At 35.7% G+C, this 24,100-nt stretch overlaps 1 protein-coding gene across 1 annotated transcript in view; it reads right to left on the minus strand.

Moving 5' to 3' along the window:
• Nucleotides 1–10,438: 10,438 nt before the first annotated feature.
• The window catches only part of COL5A2 (collagen type V alpha 2 chain), a 127,898-nt gene continuing 114,236 nt past the window's right edge, over nt 10,439–24,100 (minus strand). The window contains 9 exon segments of the mRNA XM_032479901.1: nt 10,439–12,429; nt 13,117–13,356; nt 15,344–15,531; nt 17,128–17,419; nt 19,315–19,422; nt 20,427–20,480; nt 20,890–20,997; nt 23,068–23,121; nt 23,644–23,751. Of these exon segments, the coding sequence (XP_032335792.1) occupies nt 12,283–12,429; nt 13,117–13,356; nt 15,344–15,531; nt 17,128–17,419; nt 19,315–19,422; nt 20,427–20,480; nt 20,890–20,997; nt 23,068–23,121; nt 23,644–23,751 (1,299 nt within the window). The 3' untranslated portion in view covers nt 10,439–12,282.

Consider the following 24,100-nt stretch of genomic DNA (forward strand, 5'->3'; position numbering starts at 1 on the left):
ATACATGAATATTTACAGGTCAGAGAAGTGAAAACGAAGGAGATGGAGTAGGAATGATGAGAAACTAAATAAATGTAGTGACTTAGACAGCAAGTGAATAAAAATGTTGTTGTTTAAATTTTAGAATGATAGCATATTAAGAGGATAAGGAAGCTTAAGTTTGATATATTTCAAAGCCACTAAATGCAGATTTTTTTAAATGAGGTCAAGTGAGGTTACATAAATTCTATGTCCTATAGATGTCAAATAGTGATGTAATTAAATCTGATAATTCACACTTATATTATCACTTTATTATCTCTTTCTTGATAGAAAATTGAATACAACTCTACCCTCAAACTGGCATATAAGCAAAAAGTATTTTAGTTATAAAATGTATAAATATTGAGGATGAAATTTTGCAAGGAAAGTAAGAAGAAAAATTGTCCACATCCCATGTCAGTGGACACTTCTTTAAAGTCTTCTTTTTATATGCTGACATAATTGTAACAAACTACATATGCAATTTTGTATGTTGCTTATAACACAATACCATTTTATTCACGAAAAAAAATTTTGGATTTTGGTAATAATTTGGAAAAACATAGAGAAAACATTTTTAAAGTAATGAGCCTAAAGTTAGAAATAACATCAAAGTGATTGTACTTTTATCTAGTTTATATTAGAATTTTACTTGTTTGGGTACTATCTTAGAGGAATGTACTTATGTTTAAAAGTGAGTCATAAACTGAAAAATATTTTCTTTTCAGACATAACTCTCCATTGAGTCATAACTCACTAAATGAGCTTGATACAACATGGGTGAAAAAATTTTATATGACAGAGCACACATGAAAAGATCTCCCCAAATCTTTTTTGTTTCCCAGTTTACCAACCTAAGGTTTTCAGAAATTTTTGAAGAATCACTTGCTGAGTCAGTGTCATAAAGAAAAAAAGGCTATCATCCATAGCCAATATTTTTTAAACAAATTCTTCTCTGATCGTATTTTTGCTCCTCCTTTTTCTTCTCACCTCTTTAAATCTTGTTCAAAAAATATTTCCCTTTAAAACTCCTGAGTGTATTCACTAAAATGCACTACACAGAATGACTTAGCATCCTTTAACCATGTCTAACATAATATTTACTAACAGAAGAAAGGCTACCCTATGTCATCCATAACATTTATAAATGGGAATAATCTACTACAAGCTCCTACTCCATGCTCAGCACTCCGCCAGATACTAAAGGGCAATACAGTACAGGGTTCCTCCTCTTTAGGAATGTATTATCTAGAATAGATAACTTGAACTCACATGAAATGGTACAAAAGCATTCAAGATGGTGAACAATCAAGTGCTAAATTGTGCTGAGCCAACCATAAGACATATGGGTAGTAGATGAGAAAAAGAATTGGCTAGTGGTGATTGTCAACTGAAATAAATGCACAGCCTGAAAGTTGAGAGTTGTTTTATTTGGCAGGGAGACTCTCAGATCACTCTGAGGGACTGCTCCAAAGAGGTAGGGGAGGAGCTAGGATATATAGGAGTTTTACAACAAAGACCGGGTAGTTGAAACAATAAAAGATTACTTGTTATCTAAAGAAAACCAGGCATCTCAAGTTAAGGAATTTAGTGCTTCTCTGTGTGTGGGAGGGAGCAAACATTTGGGCTCATTGAATTCATTCCTTTGACAAGCATCTAGCTATCTAGGGCCAGTGTCCTGTCCTTTATTATTCTGAGTCCCCTCAGGGTGCACCATTGTGAGTGGCTGCAGAGGCCGGGCTACAGGCTTGTATTCCCTGGGGGGTGGCGGCAGCCTCTGATGACTTGATGGTTTCAGCATTCTTTGTTTACAGATACAGTTTGCAGTATTTTCCGTTCACATGGTAATAGTCTTCTTTAATATAGACTTAAGATTTAAGATCAGATTTACGATTTAACAAGATTTAAGAAGATCAAACTTGAGTTCTGCAGTAAAGAAGAGGGGTATACTTTTGCTAAATGGTGGAGAAAAGGAAAGCCACGTTAGAGTAAGAAACAAAGGAAAAAAAGCGGAGACATAGAAGCAGGAATGATTCTTTCATGCCCGTGGGACAGTGAAGAAGGCAGGTTATGTAAATCTATTTCTTTTAATTCAGCTATATTACTGAGCAATTATTAAATGCAAAGCTCAGAACCAAGTGCTCAAGAAGGTCAAGGGGAGTGAGATTCCATGAAATTTAGAAAATAACATGTCACAAAACTCAACATAATAAGTTGCATTAGAGAGATACGAGGCACTTAGAAAGGCACAAGGGAGGAAAAGCGTATCTACTGGGAGGCCTCAGGAAAGGCCATGGTGAAGTATGTTTGGCAAGCTATATTAGCCCAGTTTCAGCAGCAGCACAAATTTCATGTGGTGGTGTAAGAGATAAGGCTGGAGGTACAGTCTGGACCAAAGAGCTTAAAATAGCATGGTGACAGGTTTTTGTCTTTTTTTTTTTTTTTTCCTTTTCTAATCTGCATCTCAGTGTAGACCAATATAAAGACCCATAAACAGGTTTTAAATATTAGAAGGCTGTTGCTTTAGGTCAAGGAAAAGGCAGGGAAACAGAGTCAGATTTACAGGCAATGAAGAGATACCTATTGTGGAAGAAAGAAGGATGAATCTACATTTTAGGGAAGAAGAGGATGAGCTTAAGAACCTCAGCAAGAAATCAGAGCACATTTTTTTCTAAAGACTAGACTGAGGAAAGAGTCACAGAGTGTAGACATACTTGCTGGGGAAATTGGGTTAAGAGGGGAAAACGGGGACAGCAAAAGGAGGACATCAGAAGTCACTAAAGAGATGTTTCCATTTAACAACGAAGACCTCAGTGGAAAGTTACACCAGTCTGGTCTTACTCACAGCTTCCTACGTGGCAGTTCACCATGACAGTGATTCATTTGGAAGGGTGGTTGAACATGATAAAATGTGTGACTGATTGGAGAATACTAAATCAGGGGCGGCTAAGGAGATTTGGAAGCGATTCTTATACAGATGGTCAATGAAATCATCTGGCTCCAGAATGAAATCATTAGGGAGCAAAACTTCCAGAGGAAAGGGGAAAAGGACAGCATGGTGTGTCTGTGGTGGGAGGGGTGAAGGGGAGAAGGCATCACCAAAGTCCGACTTGGCATCCTGAAGCTTTTCATGGTTTAAAAAAGGGAGGATTTAATTTTGAGGGCTAAGATTGTGATTAATTCAAGGGTTATGAGGACAAGAGAGGAAACTAAACAGAAGAAGGGGATCATTCCTGCTATTGATAAAAATGATTTGGGTCTGACTTTCAACTTTTGTCTTGAATGTAAACCGCCTGGAAACCGTCCTTGGTGGAGTCTGCAAGGGCACAGATCTGAAGGAGTGAAGGCTGTCACTGCCTGTGAGACCCCACAGAGCTCAGTGTCATGCAAAGAAAGATGTTGTATGTCTCAGGGAGGGACTTGGACCGCAGCTTCCTGTCTGAATCTTTAGGGCTTACATTTTTGACCACAGATGTCTTCAATTTCTGTTGCATTTTTTTCTCATTAAAGTGGCTAACAACTGTGATCATTCTGTATCTCCAGCTGCCTTTCATTATAAGATCTATCTCATAACAGTTTCAACTGTTGGGAAAATTGTTCACATTGACATTCTCCCTTCCTCTATTTATTACCATTTGACTCTACAGTTTTTACTTCACATATGTGTAGACCAATTTCTTATATAACTGATGGCATTTAACCATAATTACTTACATGCATAGTCTTGTGGGATGCCCCCCTCAAATTGTGGTGAATTGTATTCTTAGATTAAAAATAAATTCATTCTTCATGTTTTTGGTTTTTTTAAACTTGCAGGATAGTTCTATGGTAGGGCATCAATGTGAGTTAAATATTATTTGAGGTGTTTGTTGATGGCATCAAAGTAAAATCCAGTAGAGAATTATATGCATGATTTATATAGATTTATGTTAAATTAGTACAATTGCATCTTTAGAGTTCCTTACTTTAACAGTCTCACTGGTATCTTTGCTTTTTGATTTTCAATCAGAAGTTTCAATTTTCTTCATATTTCCTTCTAGTGGTCGTCATGAGAATGTAAAAATGAGAATAAGAACTGCTTTATAAAATTGGAGGAAGCATCAGGCAATCTTTTCCAAAGTTCATGGTTGCTTTTAACAACCAAGGTTAAGGATCCTATAACTGAGAAATAATATTCCTAGTAATAGGAACATAACTTTTCCCTTTCTCTCTTTTTCCCTGGAACACCAGCATTTCCCAGTGATCTGTTCCGGCTCACCGCTCTCCTTTTGCATCCTTCTTGAGTGGTCCCATTCCCATTCACAGCTCTAACAGCTCCTGGATATGACGGCTTGCGTATCTTTAGGTGTAACTCCAACCTCTCTCCAACAGGATGCTCTACAGACACATCACTTACATCCTCAGCCTTTTTCCTTCTCTCTTCCCCATATTAGTTAAATGCTATCATATTCCATCCAGCTACCTAAGAAGCCGGAAACTTGAGAATAATTCTAAATTTCTTGCTGCCTTACCCTCTCACTCTTTCATCAGATTTCGTTGATTCTATTCCTTATATAGAATCCCCCAAATCCGTCTTTCTCCATCCTCAGTGGCACTGACTGCTCGTTCCCTGTTTCTTTTCCTCCAACATTGTTCTAACTAATCTCTCTGTGGTCAGTCTCACTCACATTCAAAACCCTCCCTGAGTATTGCCGCCAAGGTGATCTTTTCAATATGCAACTCACAATAGATGTATTACTTGTTTAAAACACTTAAGTATTTTGCAGTAAAAGGCCTGCTGATATTTTGGATGGCTCAGATTTTATTCAAAGGGATTGGCCTGCATACAAGACATTCAACATCTTTGGCCCGTCTACAAAATGCCTAAAAGATTTTCCAATTTTTATAACCACAAACACCCTCCTCACACATTTCCAAGGGCCCTCTAGAGGGTATGGTTACATTCCCAGATGAAAACCAAAAATAGTAACCTAAAGAAAACTTCTTCAGAATAATTTTCAGTCTTTTTAGCTTGACATACAAGTCCTTTCACACCTCTTCCTACTTCTTTCATTTATCTCCCAACAATCCCTTGCATGCAGTCCACCTCCTTGCCAGCCCACTTGGGGTTCCCCAAACCAGACACATGTTTTATGACCTGCATTCCTTAATTTCTGTTGTATTTTATACCTGGTATGACTTCATTGCTCAAGACGCTGTCTTCATCTCTCACCACTCATCGAGAGAAAACTTTTTCCAGGTAGTCTTCCTTGCTCCCCCTCCTCTCCAAATCCTAGCCTACTTTAGGAGACTTAGTTCTGTGGTTCCACTGTGCATACTTCATTTAGATCACATCTTACCATGTATTTATTCAACTTAGTTTGTGTATTGGTCTATTTTACCCAGTAAATGGTAAAATGGTAACAACAGCATATAAAGCATGGAATGACTTCCTGTAGCATCAACTGGATAATCATTTTATATTCCAAATGAGAAATACCAATATTCTTACATGAAATAGACATGCAAAACTTGCACCCACAACAGACTCATAGGCTACAGTGCAAATTAACTGGTCACCATGAAAGCATCTTAAATTTGTTTATCACACCATGCATTCATGCAGACTACAGTGACCCTTCAGGGTGACAGGGAGAAGAGCTCACAAACTCAAAGGAAAACTAGTAAAGAGTTTCTAATAGTTGGAAGCCAGGAAACATTAGGACAACTTTACAAATGAGCAGTTACAAATAAAACAAAAGAAAAAGTTTATGGAAACTAGTCTGAGCTGAGAAGAGGGCAGCTGTTTACAAGTCTGTACACTAAGCCACAGACAGTCTTCCAGAGAGGCGGGATGCTGACAGAGAGAAGCAGAGGATGTGCAAATACTTGGGCCACAACCACTCCTCCCCCAGGTCCACGGTCTGATGCATAAGACCGGAATTAATTCACCACCATTGTGATATTGGTTTTGTTATGTGAATTTTAAGTTCCACTCTATTTTAGATTTGTACTTGCAATTTTTACAAATGATATTTTAAGTTAATCATCATCTATTAAAATTCATGGTCTTGGAAGATATCCCAGATCACCATCTACTCACATTTACAGAAACTCTGAGTAAACTAATTTGATAAAACAACTTTAACTCTACTTTCCACAGCCAATGGGGAAAACAGACAGACAGTAGATGTGTGTTGTCCTGCCTCTCCTTTTACACCAAACACAATCAAACATGTTAATATTTGTCAGATTCTGATCGATGGAATTTAATATCTTACTGCTTTGGTTGCATTTTTAGTTCTAGTGATATTGCACACATTTTACATATTTATTGGCCTTTATATTATGGCTTTTCTGAGTTATTTATAAAGAATTTTGCATACTTTTTCTCTCTTGTACTGATTTTTAAGGGCATTTTGCAAGTAAAGTATATGAAGTCTTTTCTGTCAGTTATTACATTTTCCCAGTTTGAACAACCTCATAAGCATACTTACTGAGAGTTTTATAACATATATTTAAAACATGGACTTTAAATTTTAGAATCTGATCATTCAACATTTTACTTTGTTATTTACATATTTGTTTTCATTACCATTCCTGTATTATTAAACTACCCAAAATTTATATTAATAGTATATTTAGAGTTTTTTTAATCGAAATATTCAGTCCATTTGGGAAATGTTTTGGTATAAGGATTTAGGAAGGAAACAGTCTTTTAAATGTCTACCAACCAACTGTAATATCATTTATTGAATATTAAATTGAGAATTAATTTAATTATACAACAAATTCTGATATAGCTACTTAGATTCATTTCTACTCTTCTTTCACCAAGGTTAGTAGACTTTTATTATTTTTTCATATCTAGTGGGAACAATGACCTATCTTCACTTATCCTTTCAATTTTGGGGGAGTTCCTTATCACTCTTCTTACATGCATATTTTTTAATTCCAGTAAGTTTTCAAATGGGTTTATCATGTTCTATGCTTCTAATATCCTATAGAGAGTTTGATTAAGGTTGTACATAATTTATGTATTAATTTAGGAAAAAGAATTACATTTATAAAATATTGAGCTTCCCTGTGTGAGAAAAAGACACAATTATCCCATTTTTATCTTATGTTTCTCAGTCAAGAGTTATAGTTTTTTTCAATTGGGTTCTATAAATGTCTTGTCAAGTCCTTAGTGTTGTGTGTTGTTATTGCCTTTGTGGAAAGAATCATTTCTTCTATTATGTTTTCTATCCAGTAATATTAATAGAAACAGTAATCCTAATACAGTAGTAATAATGATAGGTGCTTCACATTTGCACATAAATCAAGTATGAATCTTCTCTAAATATACTTTTCCAGTTACCCAGTATGCATTTTTTCATCATTCAATCAGTGAATGTGTTTTGACCAAGTACCAAGCAGTATGTTGATGGTCCTTTGTAAGCCCCTGCCCTTGTAACAAAAGCAATTAATAGAGAAGACTGACACTAATCAAATAATCATGCAAATATAGAAAGCATAATAATGTGTGCTATAAGGGGAAAATACTGGGTACCAAGAAAATTTATAATGGGAGACATTATCTCTAATTTGGGAGGTAGTGAAGGGTGAGGAGTCTGGGAAAATTTTGTGAGGAGGCAGTAGTGAACAGAGATCTAAAGATGAGTACAAGGAAACTGGGAAAAGACATAGAAATGCAAATGGATTTTGACAGGATGGGGACTCTGGCTTTTAGTAAATGGAGAGAAATTCATTGTGTGTGGAGCAGAGAGTAAGGCAGATGGTGGTAAAATCAAGCCTGAGAATTAGGCAGGAAGTCAGGTCATGCCAGACAGAGCCTCACAGAGTTTAAATATTTTTGTCTTTACCCTAGAAGATACCACTGAAGCTTTGTAAAACGAGAGAGAGAGAGAGAGAGAGAGGAGAGAGGGAAGAGAGAGAGAGAGAGAGAGAGAGTGTGTGTGTGTGTGTGTGTGTGTGTGTTGTGTGGAGGGGTGAAGAGTGAGGTGACAATTTCAGAATGATTGCTCTGGCTTTCGTGGGAAGAAAGAATCAGACGAGGGCAAGAATGGATGCCTGAAAACCTTTTTGAAGACTCAGGTGAGAAATAACGATGATGTGGACTAGGACAGTGGCAGTGGAGATGGAGCAAAGGGTGTGGCATGCAGGAACATTTAGGAGGCAAAACTGAAAACACTTAGCAATGCCAGGATTCTGGCATGGTAAGGGGGAGAGAGGTGACAAGAATGACTATCAGGCTAACATTTGCAAATCTGAAATTCCCAAATTTATCCCTTCCAGTATAGATAAAAATTGATTTTAAAAAGACAACAAATATCTTTTGTATAGCACAAGGAATTATATTCAGTATCTTGTAATAATCTTTAATGAAGAAGAATATGAAGATGAATATATGTATGTATATGCATGACTGGGACATTGTGCTGTACACCAGAAATTGATACATTGTAACTGACTATACTTCAATTAAAAAAAAAAAAAAAAAAGTCTACCAGTTTTCTGACCCACCTAAGTGGATGAATGATAAGGCTACTGCCTGAGATAGGGAACACAGAACATAAATCAGCTTGGAGAAATGAATATAATTTTCTTTAACATAATCAACTACAAGTACCTCTGAAATCCATTTGAAGATGGTAAGTTAAAATGCATTTCTTGAGCTCCCAGGAGAGATTTGGGTTGTATATATACATAGAAGCTATTGACGTTAGGTAGTAATTAAAGCCATGGACCATGGATATAGGGCTGGTGATGAGAGTATTAAGTGTGAGGGTAAAGAGAAAAAGACTGGTCCCTGGGGAATGCTGGCACCTAAAGGACTTGAAAATTGAATAAAATGATGCGTTGATAAAGGAGGCTGAGAAGAAAAGCTGCTCTTGGGTAAGTGTGGGTTTATCACCATTGTGAGAGGGAGTTGGGAGCCAACTCCACGAGCCTCTCAAATCTCCCATATTTATTGTGTATAATCAAAGGAGGAATGCAGGAATTTAGGGAAGGACAGGGTGGGATCCAATGAGTACAAAGGCTTTGTTTATTGTTGGTGTTTGGCTCAAGGTCAGAAGACCTTTTTGGTGAATCATGTTCCTGTTGAGCCTGTCAGCTTATCAGGGCGGAACGTATGAGAATCAGCTGCTTAACAACTTGGACTCAGGCGGCTGTGCCTGTCTTAGGTTGCCCTCCTCAGGGGATCTTACCCGTCACTGGCTAACCAGCCTTCTCACCTCTGAGTCTGCAGCTTTTTATAAGTTGTTCACCATTCCAGCCCACGGCTGTTTTGGGGATAGAAGACTAACAGCAGGCACGCCCAGCGTTTATAGCCGGGAGCCTGGGTCACTGCTAAAACCTCAAGGCAGTTACTAAGCACATCTTCTTTAAGGAGATAAGCGGCTGGGATGTGTTACAATTTGTTAACCCAATCACGGGCTCCCACAGGTAAGCCACCAGTCTGATAAAAAAATCAGCCTAATGGCATGTCCCTCCCCCGTAGGTTTTTGGTTGTCTTCACAGTATCATTGCCTTGGGGTTTCCACTGTTGGACCTCAGCCCCAACATTAGCTTTTAAATGATTATTCTTGGTCTCTCCTAAAAACTTAATAATTTCAAAGGAAAGAGTTATCTTGCATTGCTCTTTATTCATGGTGGGATAGGGACGCTAAGTGAGGTGGTTCTAATCAGCGTTTGTTTCCCCCAGAATTTTTTGCACTTGCTTTCTGCCAGATAACATCATTCTTTTGAGAAGAAATATTGTCTATCATTTCTTTGAATCTCTTTTCAATTTGGAATTATATTGTAACTGGCCATAATGTGCCAAATTTTGTTATGAGTTTGGGATTTTTTTGTGTGCTTTCTTTGCTATTTTTCTTCTTTTTATTCATTTCTGCTAATTTGGAGGAATTTTCATTTGTATTTTTAAATAAATTCATCATAAATGAATGTCATCATCCTCCCCAGATGTAGATTATTTCATTCTTGATCACGTTGAGTTTGAGGTGTCTGTTGGACACGAAGAAAAGAAGTACACATGTCTAGTGGGACCAATAGATCTAGAACTCAGGCAAGAAATTTGCAGGCTTCTGGAATGGTCTGGGGCAGCCTTTTATTTGTAACATTCCTGAGTTCCAAATAAGTGGCATTTCAATAGCTGGAAATCATTTGTGCTTTTGACTTAAGAGAATCACCACATACTTCTAGCTCATCTAGCTGAACTTGTATGGCTTATATTGGTTGGATTTGAAGGATGTTGTAATACAAACAAAACTCACAAATCTTTAGGTATATACATATTCAAATATTCAAATTCAAGATGTGGAGCTCAAGTAACAACCAATTTGAGGAAAACCAATATTGTGAAATAAATACTGAAAGTAAAACTCTGAAAACATTCAGGCTAAATTCATATGTGATACACTGAGACATAACATTTTATTATCACAGTTTATTCAGCCATGAAAAATCAGTTGCTTTTCTCTTTTTACCAATAGTTACTACCCTGAGATTTTTTTAAGGGCATAGACAGTGATCATTAGTGTCATGCTGCCTTTGTGAGTGATGTTACTAATTGATTTTCATGATAAGACAGTATCTACATGATGAAAGGTATTTGTTGTTTTGTCTTTTAAACACATGGCAAACAAAGAATACCACAACACCTTACTATTCATCACTGAAAATGAAACGGATCTAAGATGTTCAAAGGAATTCCACAAAACGAAAACCATTGACATGACAAAAGCGTGCATTTAATTCAATGCTTTGCAGAGATACATGACTAAAGTTGTGTGCATGGCTTGTCCTTTGGGATGGTCCCAGCTGTTTATTTTTAAGGAAAAAATAAAAATGGAGCCAACAAATGCAATTAAGGAAAAAAAAAATCCTTGAGACATAAGGGGACCTACATGTTCTAGTCTAAGAAACATGCAAGTATTACAAAACATTCCAGATACAGTATGACAGATGAACAGTGAAAAGGCACTGGAACAATGCTCCTTCTTTCCGAAGCGGGAAGTCTAACAGTTATGTTTTCACAAATGGTATCGATGAAACCATCTTTATTTTTAAGAATTTTTATAGAAGGAATTTTAGCACCATCATTAAAGGAATAATAATAATAATACATTTTAGCCCTGCCTATCTCCAGTCTTGGAATGATCACAGAAGCATAGCACCTTTTAGAATCTAACATATAAACAAGAATAGTAAGTCCATCCCAGCTTCCAGAGATGAGGTAGCTCATGCTAAGAAATATTGGGTCATTTTTCCTATGAGAGTTCAAAGGCCAGATGTTCTCATTCCAATCATCACATTTGATTAGAGTCAGCTCCACAACTCTGAGTTTCTAAATCTTTTTCTTCATTATAGGCTTCAGGAAGATGAGATTATACATGTGGAAGACTCTCAACTTTGGGTCCTGAATATATGTTTATAAAGTTCTATGGAAATTATTTTGCATTCAATGCTTCTTAAACAAGAAAGTGCGAATGTATTCAAAGGTATACTCCTTTAATTTCTATCTATATTGATAAATTGAGTCAAGAGGGAAAGGTAGCTTTAAATTTGAATGAGAAAAAAACCTAGATTTACCACACTTTACAAAAATTAAAGATCACTTTTTTTGTAGAAATTCCACTGAATATATATTATTTAAAAGTTCCATTTAAGACAATGAGAAACTGATTTTTTTATGGTTCTCTTTAAAGCCTCTCTGTGTTAGTCATACAATATCAAGACATGCATGTGGGTTTCAATCACAAGAATAAATATTTTGATTTCATTTCTAATTGATTATCTGGGAATGAGAGGTCACAACAGGGCACTACCTTCTATTTTTCAAACTGCAGCCATGTGAAATAAACATGTGTTGTGGTTTCACATACCCCACTCTTTAAGCTACTTGCCAGGAAGAAGAATTTTCTCATAAATACTAAGCAACTTTGTCATTATATTGAAATAAATTGAAGAAAACGGAGATTTATTTATTCAATCAGTTTACTTTTTTTTTAAAGGTGGTCACTGTCATTGGTCATCTTAAACCTAAACTGCTGTATTGAAAAAATATTTTAAATCAATTAAAACTTGAGGATTGTAAGTAAAATAAATATTCTGAAGGATAAGGCCAGGCACTTAAGACCATATATACAATGCTGATGCAGAATCAGCCATTACTTCAAGAGTCTCAGGATCAGCTTCAAACAGTCAGAGTCTTGTGAACGGTGGTGGTCACTGGTGGCGGGGGTGGTGCTCATTGTCGGTGTATCTCGGCTTGCTTTACACAAAACAAACTGGCCCAATTTCAATGCCAAACTCTTGGTCTGTGCTGCCAACATCCACAGGGGCAAGATCTATGATGGGCAAGCGAGCCACATTCTGTGTTCTATATTCGAAGATGGTCTTGCCCACATTTCCATTTCGTTTCTGAAATTCAGTGGTGCAATGGGTTAACAGTAGATACAAATCATTCCAAAGAGGTTAGACAGCAACTTCCAAACCAGTTTTTATAACATAAAAGCAATGATTTTTAGAGCACTACTTAAAAGTAAGAGCACTGCTGACATGAGTGAGGTACTGGCGTCCCTCGCAGGCATTCCTCTCATGCTTTAAATAGAGGAAAAGCCCTTTGTTCTATTGGAGCTTCCCAAATGGTCACTAACTACATAAACTTATAAAAGGCTTTTTTGGGTTTCACAAGTGAAACCATAATTCATCATTAAATATTTTCCTTTTTTATATCTAGATATTCAAAGGGGAAGCATAACAATCACTAAAAAATATAAGGTATCTCAGACTGATTATATATTTTTAGAATCAAGGAATTTTAAGCATGGGACTGAGATTAAGTAAATTATGTAACTTGCAGAAGAACTAAGGTGAGTTTGCAGAACAGCTGTAGAGATCCAGTCCTTTCTTTCTGGTTTTATAGTAAAACCTCTACTATGCTTCATGTCCTAACCGTATTCAAGTTTATCCTAAGGAACAACTATAAACAAACTGCTGTTGCATTTATATACAGGGGGAAATTGCCCCCACTTCTGGTGCCATGTCTGTGTTTTTAACAAAACAAATTTTTATTCAACCAGATCAATATGGATCAAAAGTACTTACAGAACAAGTATCGTGAAGAACAATGTATCTGAATCTAATGTTTCCCTCTGCTTTGATGTCTAAGTCATTTGACCCTTTGAGAACCACAGCTTTCTTGAGGTTCTTAGCTTGATCATCCATGTATCCTACACTGTTTTTACAGATGTAAGTAATGTTCTGGGAGGCTTCTTTCGATAAAAGGCGCAAGAAGGTCATTTGGGTAATGGCTGCATTAGGTGATTGGTGGTCTCCATAAACAAACTAGAAAAACAAAGAGTCTTTGTTATAACAGTGTCTACTCCTCTTGAGTTCTCGTGGCTGGGCTAATAAAACTAACACAAGACAGATTAACAGGAGAAAAAGAAACAACTTTAATTCATGACACGAAGGTCTCAGAAATGGGACCCAGGAAGTGGCCAAAGCAGGAAGATTTTATACTTTTTCAGACAAAGAAACAATAAATTTGAGAGCTGACAGAACAAAGAAACTTAGGTTTGGGTGCTTAAGTAGTAAGGAATTTAAAGTTTGGGCTTGGGGAATAAATTAGTAAAAAAGTAGTAAGGTTTGTTTGTGTAGGCTTCTCAGCTCTGAATTCCCTATCTCTGGTGATAAGGCCGTCTTTCTACCTCCCAGTACAGGAAGGGCACCTTTCACATGGGAGATTTATTTTCTGCTTTCAGGAAGACAAAGAGGAGGGTCAAAGTGTCCTTCTTGCATCAACCATTTCTTAAGCCACTTTAATTTAAAAAATCAATATGGCATTGAAGCATATCTTGGGTGGCCATCCCTGGGTCCCAATATATGTAATACTGATGAGTTTCATAGCACTGTGTGTGTGTTGATCTCAGAAAAATTAATTTTGAAGAGTATTACTTTTATTCTTTCATATAATAATATATTCTACAAAAAAATCTTAAAATTTATATGAACATTCACAAGTTAGAACTTTTGTCTCCTTATTACCCCAAATAAGTGGTATGAAACCAAAGATAATTATAACTTATCAGAGAAAATTCAAGTGTTTTTAAATTTGCTTCTTCGTTTTGTTTTTAAAAATCTTGAATATCACTTTTTAGAAGAAGTTATATACTTGAGCACAGGCCTGGCTGTTTAATCATGTATCAAAAATACCTCATTGTTTTTATTGCTAATTATAATAAGAATAAGGACTTAACTATTGGTATAAAATCTTTTTTAACCCAACTGTTATATATTTGTAGGAAATATGAATTAGAAATTTTCCATCAGCTAACAAAAACAAATAATCAAAAATAGTTTCTTACAAGATGTTTCCTACTCATCTATGTCCAGCTTTATTTTCAATGCTCCTGTTTGAGCCTTCTACATGATACAACAACTAAATTACATTTCAATTAGGTATATTTAAGCTTTTAGGTTTCCTGTTCATTAAATAATGATAGATTCTAGTATATCCTGCACACACCCACAGTGTCCTCCTATCATGCTGATTATGAATATGAGTTCTGAGAAAAGTCAGGAGCAGAGTTGAGAAGAAAATTTGAGTTCAGCTGCCATAAGGAAATTTGGAATGAAATAGTCAGATAGCAACAGGAAGCGGCAAGGCTGGGTAAGAATCCAAATACTGGACCGTGAAGGAAACAGGGGGCTGGACTTAGAAAAATATTAATACAATTTACATAATTAGAAAAATACCTTAAGTTTAAGTAATACTACAAAGTTTACAAAGTGACTCAATTATTAAAAATACCATTATAGTAATTATCTAATATTTACCCACCACTAGCCAAATACTAGATAATATACAAATCAATTTATATAGACACCCTCACTTTAAAATGGCAAAACAGACACTCCAAAAGGTTAAGTGACTTCCCAAAGTCCCAAAGGCAGTAAGAGATCCAGGTCTGAGTCATCTAGGTCTGGATGCTAAGCATAATTCCTGTCTTTCAAGTATGGCAAGATCCCCTCACTCCACGGTCAGTGTCACATGCACTAAAGGAGTTTACATGAAAAATAATTACTTTTGTGCATTCCATCAATGGGAAAAATAATTTAAAATGTCACATTCAAAATTTATGTTAATTTAACTCATAGTAACATTTATGCAAGAATATTACAATTTTAACTAATGAGAATATGTGACTGCAAAATTAACATGATAAAATAAACTTGGTCAAAAAATAACAGCATAGTCCTGAATAAATACTAAAATATAGTAAGTAATGACAAGCAATGAATACAATTTTAAGTAAGCATATGAAATTACCTGAGATCCTCTATTCATATCAAGACCATACCAAATAGGCTTATGGTCAGGAGACTTGCTGGCCCACCAGGTTTTACGTGGCACACTGGATGGGTTTGCCGAAATACATGTTTCTCCTGTTTCCATGTTGCAGTAAACTTTGATTGCATCTTCAGCAGATCCCTGGTTAGGATCAATCCAGTACTCACCTATTTTTCCAAAAGAAAAATATTTGCTAAATAAAAAGAATTTCAAACACGATTATGAGTCTCTAAGAGAATTAACAAGAGGGTTTAAAAATATGCACCCATTGATTAAAAACTCTTTTAAGAGAGAATCCCAGTTAAGGAAATACTCTGCACCTAGGGAAAAAAGTAACTGTCATGTATTTGGGTCCTTTATACATGCCAGGCCCGTTCTAAAGCACCTTGTCGAATGTACCCAAGGCTCAAAACATACATGTGAAAGAAATATCATTATAGCTATCTTATGGATGAGATAAACCATACCAAAAAGATAATCCATAGTGAGTAAGTGACTTTGCCAAAGTGAATGTGTTTGCATTAAATTTATAAAGCCAATATTTTAAAACAAATAATAATGGGATGTAATAAAATAATGTATTGTCAAAAATATGAATAAAGTAAGTAAATGAGTCAAACTGCAATTAGAATGCTATGAATTATCTCACTGGCTCTATTTAAAATTGATCTTCTCAAGGATAAGAGATTTTTGAAGCAGGCACTACCAAGTGAGTGCTTGGTGCTAGATATACAGTCAAATAAATACACACACACAAATATTTTTGTGCATATATCTCTATATACACATTTGTGTATATATATATATAAAATGTACATATGTAAAATATACAAAATATCTATATATAATACATGTATATTTATATATGTATATATATAATTTATGTCACAGTATCATGTAAAATATGTATAAAATATATAATATATGTATCTATGTATAAAATATGTATTAAAACTGCATTTTAAATGAAATGAAGGCACATTTATTTGGCAGTGGGCTGTAGACTATAGAGTTGGTAATCAAATTGCCTATTCTGCAGAGATAACAACTTCAGCTATCCCTGTCAATGTCATTTCAACGTTAATTGAAATTCTTAAGTATTTCATAGCTCATTCCTATGGCCTAGGATCCCTCCCTCTTCTCCAGGTCTTTAAATTAGATTAAGCAAAATGATAGAATTTTGCAAACTTTATGCATGGTTTATGCAACTAGGGAAAAAGACTATTTAATTCCAAAATATTTTATAACATTACATAACATAATCCTGCAGCAGAGATTACTGAAGTGAGATTTTATAGAACATGAAACTACCTGAGAGGAATTCCACATTCGCATACATTTGGGAAATAATGTACACTTCACTCTCCTCTTGATGATCTAACTATGTATGTCAGCCTGTTAAATCCTTGAGAAATATTGAGGTAACTAAATACGTTTAACCTAACTTAAGCAAGTATTCTCTACATTTATGTATCACCACAAAATGCTCAATATTTTAAGACTTCTGGATGGAAAGGAACTCCCACAATGAAATTGGATCATTAATTGGATATGTCCCCTATTACAGCACATATCATTACATCCCATAATTTTTCTTATCATTGGCTGTCCCCACCACTAAACCATAAAGTCTGCGACTATTCACTGTTTTATCTCTTGTGTCTATCACTAAGTAGATAGTGAGTAAAATATACTGGAGTGCACTTGAAAATAACACTGTCAGGAACAGTGGCTTTTGCTCAGATGGGCAGCTGCCTACTCACCGCTCTTCTTTGCAGAATGGCAAAGCTTTAGGTCATCACAGGTCCGGGCTGGGTGCTTTCTAGAGCCGTCAGGGCTGCGCATGGTTTCAATCTGACTACTGAGTGACTTCAGGGTAGCGTGGACCCCTGGATCAGTTTTGTTTTTGTCATCGGGAGCTGCCTGATCTTCAGTAAACTCCGGAAGGGGATCCGGCATGCTCTCATCATAATGCCCCATGATATCCCCAAGAGCAGCTGTCAGGTGGCCAGGGGGGCCGGGAGGGCCAGGTGGACCAGGCTCCCCAGGAGGACCCTAATTTAAAAAAAAATGGAAATACATTTAACACATTTTGAGGGTTTCATTTTTCCACTGAACGCAAAGGCCTTGATGGGACTTGGTGTAGAGGGAGTTACAATTTAACGCCCCAAATTGATGGTTCTGAGAGATCTGTGACTTAAGCTTTCCTTTTTTTTTTAACTAGATGGTTCTGGCCTGTGAACATGTAACATGCCAAGGATTATAAGTGATGCATTTTCAGGCAAGATATCTGCAAGTTGGCATCTGAAAAAAGTAAAAATCAAAGCACAAAGTATTCGCTTTGATGTTTACCCTTGAAGATGTAATAATTTTATCTTAAGAATATGTAGATATGTACATTCATTTCCAAACTATTTGGGGCAAGGTGCAACTAAAATGTAAAATGGAAATACTGGACAGAAGCTGAATGAGGAGATACAGAGGAGTTGCTGGTGCCAGTTCCATAAGACTACACATCGACACCAAGGAAATACACACAGGACACGCCCACAGGAGAATTCCCCCCATTTCCAAATTAGGGGAGAACCACAGGAAATCTTTTTATGTGCATCACTTAGTGTGTAGATCAAAATTCTCTGAACTAAACAAAACTGGAGGAAGTTGTCGTTATCCCTTTCATTATCAAAAAAATGGTGTTCTCATACTTTTTTTTCTCCCAAACAAGAACCACTGGGAGTGAAAGGGAGATAAGCACAAAAAGCAGCAGAGGCTAGAAAAGTGGATCTTCTCTATTAAATTTCCTTCTGCATTTTCCCAAGGAAGAACTCAGCAACTTGAGAGAATCTGTCAACACCCTGATGGGATGTGTGGCCCACACCTCTCGTGGGGAGCACATCTTGGCAGTCAGAGGCTGGAGCTCTATTTCCGGCTCTGCCACTCGTTATACGGCTCTGGATAAGCTGCTTCAGCCTCTAGTGGGGGCACTTCCTCACCTTCAACAGACTGTTGGATCTGTTTTTTCCCTCACTAATTGATTCCATGCATTCCTTTATGCTAATCTCAGAGGTTTTCTTCTTTTCTATCAGGGACTACCAAACCACAAAATAAAGTCGATCAAGAACCACACAAGTCGGAGGAATTCTTCCAATTCTGCAGCTGTTCTCCATTTAAAGTCGGGAAATAAACAAACAGGAAATATTCCTCTTGACCATAGGAAAGATAAAGCTGTTCTTTCCATGTGATAATTAATAAATATTTGGTTTAATGGTATTTCCAATAAAGGGCAGAGACAGGATAAATAAGAAAAGGAAAATAAGACCAGAGAGGAAGAAACACCAGGGAGGGACACCTAGTCTCACACACACACACACACACACGCACACACACGCACAGATGCACATACATACGTGCATGCAGGGCAGACAGATGAGAGTGTTTCCCAAAGTTTGGTTTCTGAGAAGCCAAAGTCTAAGTAAAGCAATTTATAGCTTTATATAATCCTCAAGCTGATACTATTGAAATTTTTATTAAAAGTTTTCATTGAAATCCTTTCTGAATATCATTTTCAGCAAACTTCAATTTCATACCCTTCACTTCTAGTATTTTCATGAAGGATTACACATCAAATCTCACTTTTAGTATATTGCCATTTAAAGCAAAGCAACATTTTCATAACTTTAATTACAATACAATCATAACATGCCACTGCTCTCGCTGATACCATGTGAAGTCAAGGCCTGTGTAGCTTCGACTCTGATTTTAAATACTCTGAATAATTTGTATTAAAATGTTTGAAATAGTTTCTTAAACACACAAGCTCTTACGTGATTTTTAGGCTTGTTTTCAGAGTTCCCTAAGTCTTTTGTCCATGCTGCACAGACACTCCTTAGATGGAAACCAAGTTATGGGAACCAACAGTGTCACTTGCACACAAATCTCTGTGATTTTACCTCAGGTCCTGCTTCTCCAACACTGCCCCGCACACCAGGAGGCCCGATGGGCCCAAGTGGCCCAGGATTCCCTTCTTTACCTGAAGGACCAACTGGGCCTGGAGGACCCTGCAAGAAACGAAGGCCATATTTTAGATTCTGTGAAGAAAACCTTTACAATGTCTTTCTCTGATCAAAGAACTATTTTTTTATCGAGCTAACACAATGATTGCTCAGAGTCATTTTCATAGTGACTAATAAATGGAGTTCTAGCACTTTCTACTATTTACTACTTTATCACACATAAATTCCATGCATGGCAAAAGACTAGTGTCAGTTAAAGACTTTAATGGACTAGTCATCTACTTTTATTGCTAGGAGCTGTTTCATCAAATTTCATGTATTGTAAACTTAATTAGAAATTCAATTAACTAGGAGTAAGAAGATGACAGAAGTTGGAGTGTTTGATATAAATTGAATTTGTGTGCTTATACCCCAGATTCCCATCACATCCTAGTAATTTTGATACTACTGGTCTCAATTTTATGTATGATTTGTTTGCACTGTATTGAGACATAGGAGAAATTCTTTCTAATCACTTTCCTAAATAATTACGTGTGTCAATTGTCTGATGGCATTAATGACCTACTGAAGGTAGCATTAATACTAACATCGAATTTCTAAAAGCTTCAAATATTGGTTTCATTTTGTGATTTGCTTCTTAATAAGCCATATGCCAACTACTTCTGAGGCACTATTATAATTAATTAAAGGAAAAAAATACATCCAGCTTCAAAATCTGTCTTCACTTCATGGTAAATCCTACTATATTATCTCAAAGAGTGTGATTTAACAGGAATTTTAATAAATACAGAGTAAGAAAATGAACTAGCAGATGAGTATACCCATCCTAGGTAAGAGATTTTCATGTGGTCTCATGAAGTAATATGTCATATTTCAGGATATTTCTACTTGAAGGTAAGTGCTGAATGGTTTGTCTCATATATTTGCTGCCAGTTTCAGAGAACCTGGGCCAACTCCAGCTTCAATACCATGAAAATGATACTTAAGCACTAACAGCACGTCACAAGAGCATTATTTATACCTGCAATTTATTAAGTTTTGTTACTTACTCTTGGGCCAAATGGTCCAGGGATTCCAGCACTGCCTTGTTCACCATTTGGACCCTAAGTAGGAAAAAAAATTTAAAACGAGGCCAAAACATTTATAACCCATGTTTTACCATTCTCAGCTTTATTTTACAAATTTTAAGTCCTGTCATTGACCTTAGCAGCATAAACTACTTTCATAAAGTCATCAACCTCTACAAGTTAAGTATTGGTCTACAAGTTGACCCAATACTAAAGACAACTGTAGGAGTAATGGGGCATATATCCTTTTCTTTTATTTCTTTCCTACAAAATATAGTTGATATATGGGAAATTATATTGGGCAATTAGGTAATTAATTATTCATCAAGATATTCTTTGAAAACAATAAAAAAAAAAGTCCATCCATTTTATAGACAAATGTTCATGCCAAGATATCTGTGTATTTTCACATGGAGGGCAAATGATGCTGAAAGGAGTAACTTACAGGAGGTCCAGGAAGACCTTGAAGACCAGTGAAGCCTCTGTGACCCTTCTGACCTCGGTCACCTCGGTCTCCATGATCACCTTTGTCACCGCGAGGTCCTTGGGGTCCCTAGAAACAGAGTTGTAGCATGGATATTGTCTGTTGAGACTACAATTTGCTACAATTTTATTTTGCCCAATTGTATTTGCCATAATTTTGAATACTATATTTTATATCAATGAATATATTTACTTATCTATATAGTATTAGACCTAGGAATTTTTGGCTATTTTTCTCAAGGAATGAAGGTGATTACTAAAGGTATAAGATATATAATAATGCTTTTCTAAAGATTCATTTTTAAAAAATGTTTATCCTATATTCAGAATAAAATGAGGTATTTTTAAGTTTGATCTAGCCTATCTGAAATATTTTCCAGAGATTATATTTCACATATTTAGCTGATATTATTATGTAAAAATATTGCCACCATATACAGATTCTTTTAAATTAAAACATGAGTTATTTACTTATATTACTTCTAAGAAAAAAAAGTGTTTACTAAATTTGCATATGCAAGTAAACTAACCAGATATGACAGCTTGGACTATATTAAGAAACTGGCCATATTTGAAAGTTGCTAAGGGAGTAGATCTTAAAAGTTCTTACCACAAGAAAATAAAATTTGCAGCTATGTGGGATTATGGATGTTAATTAAACTTACTGCAGTAATCATTCCACAGTATATACCTACATCAAATCATTATGCTGTACACCTTAAACAAATACAGTGTTGTATGTCAGTTATAGCTCAATAAAACTGTGGGAAAAATAAGAAATTGGAAAAACTTGTTTGCGCAAATGAAAGAGGAATATCATCATCAAGGCACTCTCCACTACGGAAAACACAAAGAAACTCTCTGCTATCTTCATGTCTGCCATATCTGTACTCACATCCATCAACCCTGACCCTGAGAAACCAAAGAAAAAGCAATACTTAACAATCTAACTGTGGGACAGGAGCTACAACAAGAGAGGAGGTGAAAATTATCTGATCAGTCTTATCAGTCTCAGGCTTCTTGTTTGTTTGGTTTTAAGTCTTGGGGAATAAAAGCAGTTCCAAGGAACTGGTGGTGGTTCACAGTAAACTGACAAGGAGCATAGGGTCACCTACTATAGGGGAAGCTTGTTTTGTCTTCAAAGTTTTCCTAAAAGAGAACTGAAACTCTATCAGCCTGAATTTGAAGAATGTAAGATATTATCAAATAGACTGGCTCTCAGGTTAATTTTTCCCTTATTAGTTTTTTGTTCTTATTTTGTTTAGTTCTTAATTTTTAGTTTGGATATCCTAATTGTCAAACAGTATGAGAATCTTTTTTATAATAAAAATAAGACTAGATCTCAGTAAGTCACATACTTTATATAACAATGTAAATTTAAATACTAAAATCAGCCTGACTATTTTTATAGTGTCAGAAAGGTTATTTTATTTTGGAGATGTCCCCAAATTTCATAATTAAAAATAAACTAAACCAGAAAGCACGTATTTAAATTATTAACTAGAGTTCATTTAATCATGAAAAACAAATTGTAACTGTCAGAAAACCATTCACTTGACATGCTATGTAATAGTGAAATCTTCTAATTTAATAATAGGCCATAATTTAAGGCTTTAATTGTTCTTCATGAGCATAGATATTGATTTATATAATGGCTATGAAAGAAACATGACCTACTAGACTGCCCATAAGAGATGATTCGTTCATGATAAGATGTCAATATAATAATCCTCATTCTTGAAGCAACTGTAAATAGCCAAAAAAATTAGAACACGGACAGGGCAGTCTAATTGAAAATAAAACATAATATTTCAACTGCTTTTCAAGTTTACACAGAGCTTCCAAACCGGTTTTCTCATGCAATTTCTAGAAAATCTCAGTGAATGGCTCCTATTATTTCGGAAGAAAATTGTGACTAAAAGTTTTAATTGATTGTTGAAATAATTCATGGTTAAATTCAGAACTCTATTAAAATTATAAAAACAAATACAAACTCCTGGGTATTATTTTAAAGTAATATTTTGTCTAAAGCTTGAGGAATTTGGTAATTTTCATGTATGAGTCTTAAGTTGTACTTCCTCTTTAAGAGTATATTGTATGTAAGAAGACATGTATTTCTTTAAAAAAACAGAGAACTTACAAGTAAGCCACGTTTCCCAGCTCGACCAGGTGGTCCTATAGGACCTCGAGAACCCTAGAAGAAATTTTCACAAAAGTTTAATGTAAAAATATATATGGATATATTATATAGATATAGAATTCAAGATTATGTGTTTGTAGTTGAATATTTATGTATGTGTATCTAAGTATGTATCTTATGGCTACTTAATTAAAATCAGGCTAACATTCCTAGGTATGAGGATATGAATCTAACCCCAATGACACATCTATAGTCAGTTTTATTAATGGACTTCATTGAATGATCACCTTAATTGATTACATAAACTGTTACTTGCTTAAATTTAATATGATGCATACTTACTACATTTCCATAAATCATGACATTTTTATACATTGGAAGTCAAAGCATCAGAATTCTTAAATACCTACTAGAAATCAAATTTTTAAGACTAAAAAAATTAATTTATAATTGACTATCATTCTTTGTTTAGCGTCCTTAATCAAGCACACATGTCATCGTGTGCATGCATGGATGTAGCTCATAATATAGCATATTGATGTTTATAACTGTCAGTGTGAAATTGACCCTCCTTACCGGATCTCCTCTTTGTCCTGCATCTCCTGGAGCACCAACAGGGCCAGGAGTTCCAGGGGCACCCTGAGAGCCTGGCAGACCCGCAGGCCCAGGGTCTCCACGATCGCCCTGACAAGAAAACATGATATTATCCTTTTAATGTTTATTCTACATGCTCATGCTATTCATGATTTTAAAAAACATACCTTCTTTAAATTTATTTTTATTATTGTACTTATATTTTACTTACATTTACTTACTAATAAATCAAATTGAAAAGAATAAGATTTTTCTCCCAATTTAATCCTTCCCCCCTCACTCTCACCCTGTTGTTCCCATAGGGTATAGGAGTATAGGAGTGGTAAGCTCCAAGGTTCAGCACGTTTCTTAGGTCAGTGAGTCTTCCAACTGGGGTATTCATACATTTGATATAAGCAAAGACTTTCCCAGAGTGTGAACACAGGGACAATTTTAAGGA

This window comes from Camelus ferus, chromosome 5 (genome assembly GCF_009834535.1).
Source record: "Camelus ferus isolate YT-003-E chromosome 5, BCGSAC_Cfer_1.0, whole genome shotgun sequence".
NCBI lineage: Eukaryota > Metazoa > Chordata > Mammalia > Artiodactyla > Camelidae > Camelus > Camelus ferus.